This window comes from Cervus elaphus, chromosome 26 (genome assembly GCF_910594005.1).
Source record: "Cervus elaphus chromosome 26, mCerEla1.1, whole genome shotgun sequence".
NCBI classification, from domain to species: Eukaryota; Metazoa; Chordata; class Mammalia; order Artiodactyla; family Cervidae; genus Cervus; species Cervus elaphus.
The window spans coordinates 39,873,670-39,887,463 of record NC_057840.1 but is presented as its reverse complement, the minus strand read 5'-3'; the positions used below and the strand labels follow the sequence as shown (position 1 = coordinate 39,887,463).

At 36.8% G+C, this 13,794-nt stretch overlaps 1 protein-coding gene across 1 annotated transcript in view; it reads right to left on the bottom strand.

The window, feature by feature from the left end:
- The window catches only part of ARID1B (AT-rich interaction domain 1B), a 410,724-nt gene that overhangs the window by 281,958 nt on the left and 114,972 nt on the right, over positions 1–13,794 (bottom strand). The window contains exon 3 of the mRNA XM_043887975.1: positions 7,278–7,427. Coding sequence (XP_043743910.1) covers positions 7,278–7,427 — 150 coding nt within the window. The remainder of the gene's footprint in view (positions 1–7,277; positions 7,428–13,794) is intronic.

Here is a 13,794-nt window from a genome sequence, read left to right as displayed (position 1 = left end):
TTTCATTCAACTGGGAGTTCATTCCTTCACTTCAAACACAATGTCTTATTAATCACTGGATTCCCAGCATATGGAACAGTCCCAAGCAAAAAGGGATTCAATATATAGTTTATGTTTTCCTTTTTCTGTCTTCTGCAACTTTTCCAATAAGCCTGAGGTTTAAAAAAATATTAAAAAGATAAAAGCTGTACCTTGAGAAGTACACATTCATAGTACCCAGTATTTCTCTCAAGAATCTAAGATAATTCTATCAGTTGGGAAAAACTATACCTAAAAAGGTAAAGTTTGAAATTATCTCACTGCTTTAACCTATTTTTTTTTTTTTAAAGATCCTGACACATCCTCTTTAAGTAAACTGAAACTTAATCTGAATGGAGTTACCTCCTACAAACCTTCTCTAAGGAAAGAAAGATTTTTTTCTAGCTATGGAAACAACAGTGTAGTTTAAAGCCATGAAAACACTGTTCTGCAAGACTGCCAACTGTCACGGCCCTGGAGGCTGAGCCGAGTCAGCACAAGACCACTGTCAGAGGAAAGGGTACTGACAGACAGTCTAGTTTCCATACCAGGTGACTCCCTTCACATTACAGATCCTGCAACAAGGCCTTCAACACCTAGCAGCTGCTTCCATTAAGAGCAGTGGGTAGCAGGTCTGGGAGAAACTTGTGACACAATGAAAACATGACCTCTTCTTCAGCATCTCACAAGAGTAAATCTAAAGTAGACTTGAGTTAGAGGTAGAAGGGAAAAGATGATGAGTCTATAGGTAGAAGGAGGAGACAGGAAGGTAATGAAAGTTTGCCAGGAGGGGACGGAGAACCAGGAAACAAACCTACACATAAACTTTGTAGTTGTTGTTTAGTCCAACTTGTGTCCAGCTGTTTGCAACCCCATGAACCTGGAGCCTGCCTGGCTCCTCTGTTTTGGGATTTTATTATGAACCCAAAATGATAAAATGGAAACTTTAAAACAACAACAAAAAAAGTTAAAATCTATGGCACCATAATTTTCTCTACTATACCAAATTATTAAATCTTGGGTAAAGCAGTTTGAGGAAGTAAGCTAGGATACAAAAATGCTTCCAAATGCACGAAACTTCTTCAAATAGCCATTCTTTTTTTAATGACTCAAAAATTAACGCCATTTGAAAGAAGGAAATATCATCACGTTGGGTAAATAAAATGTTTGATGGAGAATGGAGAGTGCATTTATTAGTTAATCTCTTGGTCAACAACAGGAAGAATAAACCAGGCCTATTCTTATTGATTTTTACTGTGGTGTGTATTTTATTTGCAAACTTAGAGGCCTCCACACTTTGGGGTAACATTTTTTCTGTTCAACATCTCTGCTGAGCATGTTATTTTAAATGTTCAATATTTTAATTTTACATAATCACCACTGTATGGTAATAAATCCCATCAATTGAAACTCTGTTCACAATTTTGAGTTGTTTGTGCAATATAACTGTATCACTGTCACTTGTATCTGTGAAGTTCATGGTTATTACATAAATGCAAGCTTCTCACTATTTAACAAGTCTTCTAATGTAGACACATCTGAGCATTTACTTAGGAAAAACAGTATTTTATTATAAATTTTCTGTCCTTTCTATTACATGAATGGCATTATACTGATGTCTACTGAAATTTTGTATATAGGAAACTAATATTATGCATAAATTTTATTTCAGAAAAAAATGAGGGAGCCCAAGTTATCTGTAGTGATAAGATTTCAAGGGGGGCAGTTAGATGTCACAAGGATAAGGAAATGCAATGAAATTTAAGGGTATAAGGTAAGAATGGTATGTCTCATGATGTGTAAGAGAGGCTGATTCAACAGATTATTGAACCACATCTCTCTTTCATTTCCAAAGTCCCAGCATTCATTTAGATCTAAAACAACACAAGAAGCTATTTGTCTAAGCCTAGAACCCAACTCCATTCTGCATGTAAGAACAAAGTATTGTTAAAACAACTTTACACTGAATTTTCCAGGAATAAAACTACCCTCATGTACATCGAGGGAAGATTATATTTTATTTCAGTTGGACTTTGACCAAGAGCTGCTCTCTGTCTTAGAAGACGATATCTCCATTGACAACCCTAGCTTGACATCTAGGAGACTGATACCACACTCCTCTATCACGGTGTAGCTGTCAGGCTCACACTGATACCACGTATACATGCAAACGTTAAGTTCACAAGCCTTCAGTGTAGTCACACACAAGCATCTAGTTAAATAAATAATATTTTATTATATACTATGTATTTATTTAGTTAAATATATATTATTTTATTACATATTACTTTCACTTTTCCATACACAGTTGGTGCATTTTTCTGCCTTGTTTAAAATTTTGTGTAACACAGTAACAGAGTATCTATGAATTTTTTGTAGGCAATGTATTCTTTATTTTTTATAACATTTATATTTTTTATAACATATTCTTTATATTTCAAAAGAAAAAGGAGGCAGTAGGAAAGTTTCATTTTGGTGAAGGACAGGGAAGCCTGGCGTGCTGCAGTCCAAGGGGTCACAAAGAGTCGGACACAACTGAGCAACATCATCAAATAAATATGTTCTAAATTACTTATTAAATTGCATATTTATATAGTTTTAAATTGTATAAAAGACATCAAATAAACAACTAGAAAACAGAAAAGAGCACCAGTTCTAGTAGTGTGGCAGACTGGATACTGTAAATGTCTGTAATTGAAATACTGAAAATACTGGGAAACATGCCTTTTTAAATGGATCACAAACCGGGAATGAATGTGAGTGAAACCAAGAACACATAAAGTAAACCAAGAACGTGGAAAGTAAGGGAGCAAAAGAAGCTGAATTCTGTTACAGATTTTAACTTTCCATCTGATGACTATACAGGGAACAGAAGAAAGGAGGAATCTTGGGCCACCAAGAAGGAGCAAAATATGGGACGATACCTCTCAAATAAACACGGGACTAAAAAGGGCTATATCCATCATGTAAGAGCATTCACTAAAGAGAAAAGAAAAATACCTGTCTTGAACTTGATACTGAGAGGTAGGGAGAATTTTTAAATGACTCCTTTGAGAATTAGCAACCACAGGCTAACCATGACCAGGGTTTCTGGTCAAAATTAACACTTAATGGTGCACTCTATAAAACCTCAAGAAGAGAATTCCATTTAAAATGGTCCCAGAGGCCATACCACCTGAACCCGCCAATCAATCTTAACACCATTTGTTGTAGGACAACAAAATATTAGGATGTTTATCTCCTGATGTAATACTCTCAGAGCATCACCTATGAAGTATTCAAACCATATCGGTCAGTACCGATGTGTAACATGCCACCCCAAACTTAGTGGCCTAAAGACAGCAGCATGTATTAGTCTCACAGATTCTGTGGGTGAGTAATCTGGACAGAGTCCATAACGGAAGGTCTATTTTCATCATAATGGCTCTACCCCTCAGCTGGAAGACAGCTGATGGTCACCAGACAGCCTGGGGCTGGAACCACTGGAGGCTCTTTCTCTCAAAGGGAGGGTCATGGACCCCTCCACTAAACAGAAGCAGGACCTAAATGCTGAGGACATGATTTACAATAATCACAAATAAAAATGTTTAACTTCAAGCCTGTGGATCTAACTTGCAATCTACAGGAAATAGAAGGGCAGGATGAACAAATTAAGCCACATCAAGGGAAAACATCCAGACAAAGCCATTTCATAGGAAAACCGACTCAAGGATGAATGGGAGTAGGGTAAGACAGAACTGATCCAGATAAAACGATGTAAGGATCAAATCAATGTATTAACAGTTGTTTGAATCTGGCTTGAAATGAATGAACTTTAAAGGCATTCTGATGACAATTTGGGGATATCTGAATATGGCTAGGCTAGTACATGCAGGAACTTATGCTGGCATGTGAGTGTTCATTCTATCATTCTATCAGTCTACTAAGATCTCTTTATATAATAAAACTTCAGAAAATAAAATACAATATATGATTCCTAATGACTAATGTCCACAAGCAACTGGTAAAAGCATACACCAATCCTTCTGAGGGAATAAAACAGGAACTCAGGTCTCAATAAAACAGTCTTTAAAAAATGAACGAAGGGAAGTAAGAAGACTCTTAGAACTAAAAGAGAATAAAAATAACGCATATCAAAATTTGAGAGACTTAACCAAAGGAATACTTAAGAGGAAAATTTTTAGTCTTCTGTTTGGCTTCATCAGACAAAAAGTGAGACAGAGTCAAAGTAAAGCACAGAATTTAACTAAACTCATAAAAAAGAGACTATGTAAAAATCCAGAAAATTCTTAAAATCATGCTACTGGGACATGTGTAGATACTCTCATACATCAATGGGTGGAGTACAAATTGGTACAACCCTTGAGAGGAACAATCCAGCAAAATTACAACCGCATGTACCCACTGACACAGCCAGGAATTTATCTGACAGATACACTTGAACATTTACAAACTGACACAAACACATAGCATCATGCAGAGTTGTCTGAACTGAAAGTAACTGAAAATAACCTAAATGCCCACTGAAAGAGAACCGGTTAAATATATTATGAAATGTCCATAAAATGGAATGAAGCTATAAAAAGGAATGAAGGATGACTTTATTGTTCCTTTGTAAAGATCATAGAAAATATATTTAAGTGGGTGGGGAAGGGGAGTGATAAAGAACAGAAGAATGTTTATAGTATATTATGGTATACCAACATTTGTGTGAAAATAGAGCTAACAATTAAAATATGGTATTTTGCTTCTTGGTAAGAAACTAAAGAAACATAATAAAGTGGTTATCTAGCAAAGGCTGAGCTTGCTGGTGAGCTAGGCAAGAGGAACTGTGGTGGGAGACTCAGATCTGTATCATTTCCTTGTACTTTTTAATTTTTTACACATGGGAATGTACTGATTATTCAAAACATTACACATTATAAAATGTTAAAGAAACAAAGGTAGGTATCTTAATGGAACTCTAAAATTAACTTTTGCATCATTCACATTAACAAAAGACACAAAGTAATACTTTCTGATGATCTCCTAGTTCAAAACTCAGCAGACTACCATGCAGTGTCTAGAAAGAAAAGGAGAGTCTACAGGAAGGAATGCTCTGTCTGCCATGAAACACCAGCTTCTTAAATCAAAACAGTTGAGTTTCTTTGTTTTTTAAATGTGAACTCAGTATTAAAAATTATTACTAAAAGTTAGATTGATTTTGAAGATATTCTAGTGGTTATTTTTACTTTGTTTTGGGATGGATTTGGGGGGGGGGGTTGTTATTCTAGTTTTGGAGGTACTAACTATATGGAAAATGCTAGATGTCATTTCCGAGATAAACTTCCCCAATCTATATAAATATCTAACTCCCTAAAAGTCAAAACTGTTCCTGTATAACCAGACCCTCTGATTAGGATCCCTAAATATCTCTGATTTCCACTTCTTTGTCCCAAAAGAGTCTATAGAAACTTGATAAATATTTAGACATTTTATAGTGAAAACAAGAAAAAAATTCCAATATACTTTGGGAAATAATTGACTTTCTTCAGAATATACAAAAAAAAAAAGACAGTATTTACATCGAGTCATTTTTATACAGTACTTCCTGACATATAGTTTATTGTATTCAAGTCAATAAAACAATGGTAGTATCGCTTAAAGCATAAAATAGACCTAAACTAAGCACATTTGAATAGTACTCATTAAAGTAAGATTTTACCTGCAGTATGCTTTAAACATTTAAATATAAAGGATATTACATAACTAACTGCCATGTGTAAGAGGTCATCAGTGATGCTTCATGAAGGAAATAAATTTTGAATTTGGTCTTGAAGGAAATGACAGGCACTCAGAATCCTTAACCAAATTGGTTTTACAATCAGATTCATTTTAGCACACTGAAGTAAAATGAGTAACGCAATATCTCTGTTGAGTCCTTCTTAAACTTTGATAACATGACAAAACATTTTGTCTACAGAGAAGTTCACTAAGGCTCTGAAATTCCATGAAAAACTCTTTAACTTTATATATTATAAACCCAGATACCAGTCTATCACTTAAAAAGAAATGGTATTGTAAGGCTATTTAATTTTCCTGATTTTAATTAAAGAACAGACTAAATAACTTTGAAATAATGTACATTTCTACATCTATAAATTGCTTTAAATTTTGCAAGCACATATGCAAAACACAAGATTCTATAGCTTCTTCAATCTCAGCTGTTACACTGTTTTGTTTAAAGCTATAAACTCTTTCTGGAACTCTTAAATCACATGGAAAAAGCCTACAGGGAATCCAATAAAACACTTGAGAAATTGGCTGAATTTGTTAAAATTAAGCCTCATGTACTATACATTTTGCCTAGCATCAGCAGCCACGCCAAGCTGTCCAGGGATCGTTCTGAAGGCTGAACAGTCAACGTCGCCGTCTTCCCCTATCTTTACCACTCCCACCCACAAAAAAAAAAAAAAGAAGAGAGGAAAATACAAAATGCAAAGTTACAATTTGATGCTTATGACTGAAAGTGCTATGAAAGTTCTATTTGAATCCAGAGTACAGGTCCTGAGTTCATGATGCCTTTTAGTATCTTCGGTGACAATCTCTAAAACAAGATGAAACTGAATCACTGTACCCAAAGCATATGTACTTTTTTTCAACACATCATGTAAGCTGAAATATGTAGCCCAATAACCTCAAAGAGTATTTAATGAGGCTAATTTAAACTAGAAACTGTTTAACATACTCAAAAGTACACGATTCCCTTTAGTATTTTAATATATTGTAATTGAAGTGACTATCTGTTTATAAGCTAGTTTAGGAAGAATAATACTGCCAAAGGCAACAATGTTTTGATACAACAGCACTTACCATTAAAACAAATCAAAAGAAAGCTCAAGATAAAAACACCATGTATGTGCCAACTAACAAGATTAAATGATCAATAAAACCATTTTCGTGAATAAGCCTCAACAAAGTGACAGAGCACTTTCTTGAAAGATTCGGAATACACAAGACAAAGAACATGAAATGACTGACATTTTCTGCTGTCACTAACCGGTAATGTAAGAAGCTATTAAGCTAGTCATTCTTCCCACCCTTCAGTCTCAACCATCCACCCATAAACAAACAGTTTAGGATATAGTTCTGCATTTTCTCAAAACTTCATTTTTTCCCACTGAGAACAGAAATTCTCTAAATGGGACAGGAAGATGTCTCAGAACCCAGGGTGGCCTCTGAACACAGGACAGAGGCCTGGGGACCAGGAATGCGCTCACCTGCTGCGGCTGGTACCTCTGCTGGGACTGGGAGGGCAGATAGGGCGCCTGCGGGGGAAGGTGCGGAGGCTGTGGCTGCTGGTTGTAGTAAGGCTGCTGGCCCTGCTGGCAGTAACCACTCACACCCTGCTGTCCGTACTGAGGTGGCATCTGTCAAGAGTCAAGATGGGCAAATAAGAGAAAGTCTAAACATGCAATTCAATAAAATCAAATATGGTTTCGATTCAGCAACGTGAAGTGGGTTCTTTGCTAAGCAACTGAATTCAATATTTTTAACATTCTTGCCATTAGATAAATTGGCCTACTGCCTTCTCCTCACATACTATCAATGAAGACAAAAGATAATTTAACTGTGCTTTAAAAAATACTTTATCAGATATCAAATACTGATAATTTCACAAAAATCCAGAGGGGGTAAAAAGCTCCAAATACTGACATTAAAATTGCTTCTGCCAAGAAAGTCAGAGAAAGATTATACTACCTAATCCATTCTCATGCAATACTCAAATGAAAATGAACTCCAGTTCAAGATCCCTTACTAATATTTTGTAGGATGCTTGTGATTTGGGTACATGTTTGTTTCAACTAAGGTCAGAATGCTTCAATTACATTTTAGCAAATTACCAGTTACATTAGCAATTCCATTTACTATTTTTGCTAAAAAAAAAAAAAGCAACACTGCTTTACAATAAAATGAGACCCATTTAGAAAACAATACTATGTATATCAAACAACGTAAGTATCAATATGAGCAAGATATTCATAGTTATACAAGAATAGTATTTTCCTAGTTGATACACAGTCGATGATGTAAAGAGAAGTGTCAAAGTGTTAGTCACTCAGTTGTATCCGACTCTGTGACCCCATGGACTACAGACCTCCAGGCTCCTCTGTCCATGGAGTTTTCCAGGGAAGAATAATTGGAATGGGTTGCAATTCCATTCTCTAGGGGATCCTCCCTACCCAGGAATGGAACAATTCTTTACCATCTGAGCTACCAGGGAAGCACTTTTCTGCAAATACCCAAGATATAGACAGAATGACCTAAAATGGGTCTTCTCCATTTCTAGTTACATGAACCTAAAAAATATAGAAATTGTTCAAAGAAAAGTTCTTCCTCATGCAATAAATACAATACACTATTGATGATATTTTCTGATGTTCTATCAAATCAGAAATCTACTGACACATTTTTTTCCCTAACTGAGAGAAAGAATAGGAGAGGAAAAGAAAAACAAGATATCAGAATGGCAAAAAGCACTCCTGGGAGGAGAATAGTAAAGTCATTGTTAATACCATAATATAGTTCATTTGAGAAATCCAAGAACTTCATCCCCATAAGCCTATATACTTCTAAGAATTAAGTCATCAGTTCCAGATATACTTAAAAAACAAATTGACTACAGAATATTGAATGAGAGGGGAAAAGAGTAAGGGATATATTAAACACTTTGCCTCTAAGACCAATTAGCACAGTAATTTGTAACATGTACTATGAAGTAAAAAGAAAAAACTGCAAAATGCTAAAGTTCATACTCCTTTTGACCCGATCTAGATTATTTTCAAACTTCTAGCAATGATGACAAAACATTTGGCCACAATGACTTACAAATGCTTCTCATCACACAGATCCTAAGTTACTAGAACAGACAAGTTTGTACTGAAACCATTCAACAGCACAGTTGAATTCTTTGCTTTTATTTATTTTACAGCTTGATGTCTCATAATGAATGTATGTCCCTGCCATAAGCCAAGCCAAAGAATTTCCATAAAATACAACTCCACATGCTAGAATACCATATACTACCACAACACATATCCTTTCGTTCAACACCCATATGTTTGATTTGATATCTAATACTATATTTCACACGAGCATCTTTGCAGTTTGATTTGAAGCAGTTAGGGTAACACTTTGCCAGTGTTAAAATGACTGTAAAGCTCAGTCAACACAGCCAGCAACTCCCCTATGAATTGCACTTTAATATGTTGACTTTCTGGTTTACAGAAACCTTTACACACAATATGGAAGTGTTGTTTCAGGGCAGGGGGTGGGGGGGGCCTCTATTTTCTAAGCAAGACAACGAGAGGACATATTGCAGGAGTCTCCTAACACTAGAGCAGCCATGAGCTTACTACTTTCTTTAACTACCTATCCCAACTCTGAAAAGCATGGAAGCAAGGCAGGTGCAGGTGAAGCAGTTAGAATGGGTGGGGATGTAAGCAATTCCACAATGGATCCGTAGCAACCATCTGCTGACCCCAATAAACGTCAGGGGGAAAACCATCAAAAGCACCTACTTGGGAGAGTTTGCTGCTGTTTTTCCTCAATTAAAAATCTACTTGTTATCCTTTTAGATACACGGTCTCATTATGTGGTACTAACTAACTGGCATCTAACCCTCTGAGAGCCTAGGATAACTTATAACATAGTACAGATGGGCTATAAGACCTGGGGCTTAGAGCCAAGCAACTGCATGTGGCCCATTGTCCTCACATGGGACCCACAACCAAATAGAGATAAATAAATGCTCATCTACCTACAGAATTTCTGTATTAGAAATGTATGAAACCTAAATCCAAGTCCTCCTATACCTTAGTTGTGTGAATATGATCAATCACATAATGATATCTGTCTTACATCTCCATTTGCAAAATGGGGCTACCTCTTCTATTGATTCATATTAATATTATAAGCAGCAATATTATAATTCTACCTGGAATTCTACATATATTCTATTATTAGTTATTAAATTACAAGTTGTAGAGCTATCTCTAAGTACTAATTATTAACTGTTACCTTTAAAAACCAATTTCTAAATATAATACCTCAATTGTCAGGAACTAATGTCTTAATTTTTTAATGATCAATAATGTTTTTGCTTTAAATCAATTTAGATGTAGGGCTTCCAAAAATCTATTAGATGCTTTTCTGACATTTTAAACCCAACAATCATTGCTAAGAAACATAAACTGAAGAACGGAGCCGTAAGACAAGGAATGCCCCAGAGCCAACTCCAAAAGTTGTCTAACCAAAGCTCAGAATAACTCTGGCCCCACACCACCGGCTTCTCACATGCCATCAAGGCACTCAACCACTGCTTGTAACTCTGATTTCCATCTTTAACAGACTCTGCTGAGGACAGAGAAACCTACTATACTACACTGTCATGAAGGCCTGAAGGACCAGTCCATGAGGGAAGTACATACATTTTACTGTCTCCAGTTTTGTGAAATCAATTTTGGCTACTGTGAGTCTTTATTATCTCTTACTTCATGAAAAAGCTGGCTTAAAGCTCAACATTCAAAAACCTAGGATCATGGTGTCCAAACCCATCACTTCATCGCAAATAGACGGGAAAAAGTGAAAGCAGTGACAGATTTTATTTTCTTGGGCTCCAAAATCACTGTGGACAGTGACTGCAGCCATGAAATTAAAACATGCTTGCTCCTTGGAAGGAAAGCTCTGACAAACCTGGACAGTGTATTAAAAAGCAAAGACATCACTTTGGCAACAAAGGTCTGTCTAGTCAAAGTGATGGTTTTTCCAGTAGTGATGTATGGATATGAGAGCCGAACCATAAAGAAGGTCAAGTGCCAAAGAATTGATGCTTTCAAACTGTGGTGCTGGAGAAGACTCTTGAGAGTCACCTAGACTGTAAGGAGATCAAACCAGTCAATCCTAAAGGAAATCAACCTTGAATATTCATTGGAAGGACTGATACTGAAGGTGAAGATCCAGTAGTTTGGCCACCTAATGTGAAGAGCCAACTCACTGGAAAACACTTGATGCTGGGAAAGATTGATGACAGGAGGAGAAGGGGACAACAGGGGATGAGATGGTTGGATGGCATCACTGACTCAATGGCATGAGTTTGAGCAAATTCTGGGAGATGGTGAAAGACAGGGAAGCCTGGCATGCTGCAGTCAGCCCATGGGGTTGCAAAGAGTTGGATATGACTCAGCAACTTAACAACAATGAAGATTACTGAACTGTTGGATTCAAGTGAAATTTAACCAAGAGTTACTGAGTTTCAGGAACTGAGTACTGAAAATTGAGGATACAAAGCACTTCTGTCTCAGATGCCATTCCTTCCCTGACCGGCCTAAACCACCATCATTCTCATCCCATTTCTGATTCTATTTTACCACAGGGGAGATTATTAGATTTAGTCAGCTGACCTTGATGTGTTCCTGTTTCTACTGTTTGTCCTCATCACTTGACTACACACTCCTATACCCGTGGTATGCCTTCTGGAAGAGGGTCTGCCATTCAATAAATGGTTGTTGGATGAATAAATGAATGTCGTTCAATGGATTATTAAATAAAGTTAATATATAAAATTTAAATTAAGGATGGAAAACATTATAAAACTGAAATCACTTGTACCATCCAAGTCTTTGATACACATATGCTCAATCTAGTCTAACAGACAAACACCCCAAACCTCAAACTGACAGCAGCGGAGTAGCCTTGACCATTACCAGCTAACTCTCTAGGGCATTACCACCCAGGAAATGTACTGGATATTTATCACTAAACTAAACCAAAACGAAATCTCCAGAAAATGCCTAAGATGCCTATTTGTTATTTAAAGATAAGAAAAACAAAAATTTCTCTCATTTCTAAATAAAGAGGATTTTGAAGTGGAACATGAGTACGCAAGCATGCATGCTCAGTCGTGCCCGACTCTTTGCAATCCTGTGGACTGCAGTCCGCCAGGCTCCTCTATCTATGGGATTTTCCAGTCAAGAATATTGGAGTGGGTTGCCATTTCCTTTTCCAGCAATGTGTGCATACACAGTAACTAAAAGTTATCCTACTTTTCAAAGAAATGTGAATGCTTCCAAACAGTATTAGAGAGGGAAAGTATAGCTAAAAATCATTCATTTACTATAAAGTATTTGTTTTAGGAAACTACTCTGATAAAGGATATGATTAATAACTTTCAAGTCTCTGAAAAAAAAACAAACAAAAAAAAAACAAAAACAAAAACAAAAAAAAGTCTCTGGATCATGTTCAATGTGCAGAATTCCAGGCTCCATTTTTCATTTTACTTTTTACCCTGAACTCTGCTCATCCTTCAAAACTGAAGAAATAATAAGGTTTATTTTCTCATCCTCTTCCTTCCTAAGTAAGTTTGATAAAAGGGTCTCCCCACTAAGTTTCAAGGTGCACTTCCCTAAGACCCAATACCTTGTAAATACATCCCCATGAAACACCCCCATGTGTCCCAATAAGGATATTACATTGGACACTATCTACAAGAGCCAGAAAGAGGACACAATCTAATACTAGCACAGTAGGTAAATGGGAAAAATAGATTTTGCTATAGTCATACATGGAATTCTAACCATAAAGTGCACAGTTTAGAGGCATCAGGTAGGTTTATACCATTGTGTAATCATCACAACTATCCATCTCCAGAACTTCGCCATCCCAAAATGAAATTCTACTTCCATTAAACAATAACTCCACTTGGGCTTCCCTAATGGTTCAAACAGTAAAGAATCTGCCTGCAATGCAGAAGACCTGGGTTTGATCCCTGGGTCAGAAAATGCCCCAGAGGAGATAATGGCTACCCAATCCAGTAGTCTTAGAGAATCCCATGAACAGAGAAGCCTGGCAGGCTACAGTCCATGGGGTCACAGAGTTGGTCACCACTGAGTGATTAACACTTTCACTTCCAAGGTTCACCTATATTACAGCATGTATCAGAATTTCATTCTTTTTTAAGGTTAAAAAACATTCCATTTTTAAGTGCAAACAGTATTTTGTTTATCAAGTTATCTATCATGGACACTAGGGTTGTTCTACCTTTTGATGACTGTGAATAATTCAGTTCAGTCGCTCAGTCGTGTCTGACTCTTTGCGACCCCATGGACTGCAGCACGCTAGGCTTTCCTGTTCATCACCAACTCCTGGAGCTTACTCAAACTTATGTCCATCAAGTCAGTGATGCGATCCAACCTTCTCATCCTCTGTCGTCCCCTTCTCCTCCCGCCTTCAATCTTTCCCAGCATCAGGGTCTTTTCTAGTGAGTCAGTTCTTCGCATCAGGTGGCCAAAGTGTTGGAGTTTCAGCTTCAGCATCAGCCCTTCCAATGAACATTCAAGACTGATTTCCTTTAGGATAGACTGGTTGGATCTCCGTGCAGTCCAAGAGATTCTCAAGAGTCTTCTCCAACACCACAGTTCAAAAGCATCAATTCTTCGGTGCTCAGCTTTCTTTACAGTCCAACTCTCACATCCATACATGACTATTGGAAAAACCATAGCTTTGACTAAATGGACCTTTGTTGGCAAAGTAATGTCTCTGCTTTTTAACATGCTGTCTAGGTTGTGAATAGTACTGCTTATAGTATTAATAGTATTGTGAATAGTACTGCTATGAAAATTGGCATACACTTTATCTGTTCAAGCTTTTGCTTTCACTTCTTTTACCCAGCCCAGAAGTAGAATTGCTAGATTGGTATTGTAGTACTGGAAAAGACTCTTGAGAGTCTCTTGGACTTCA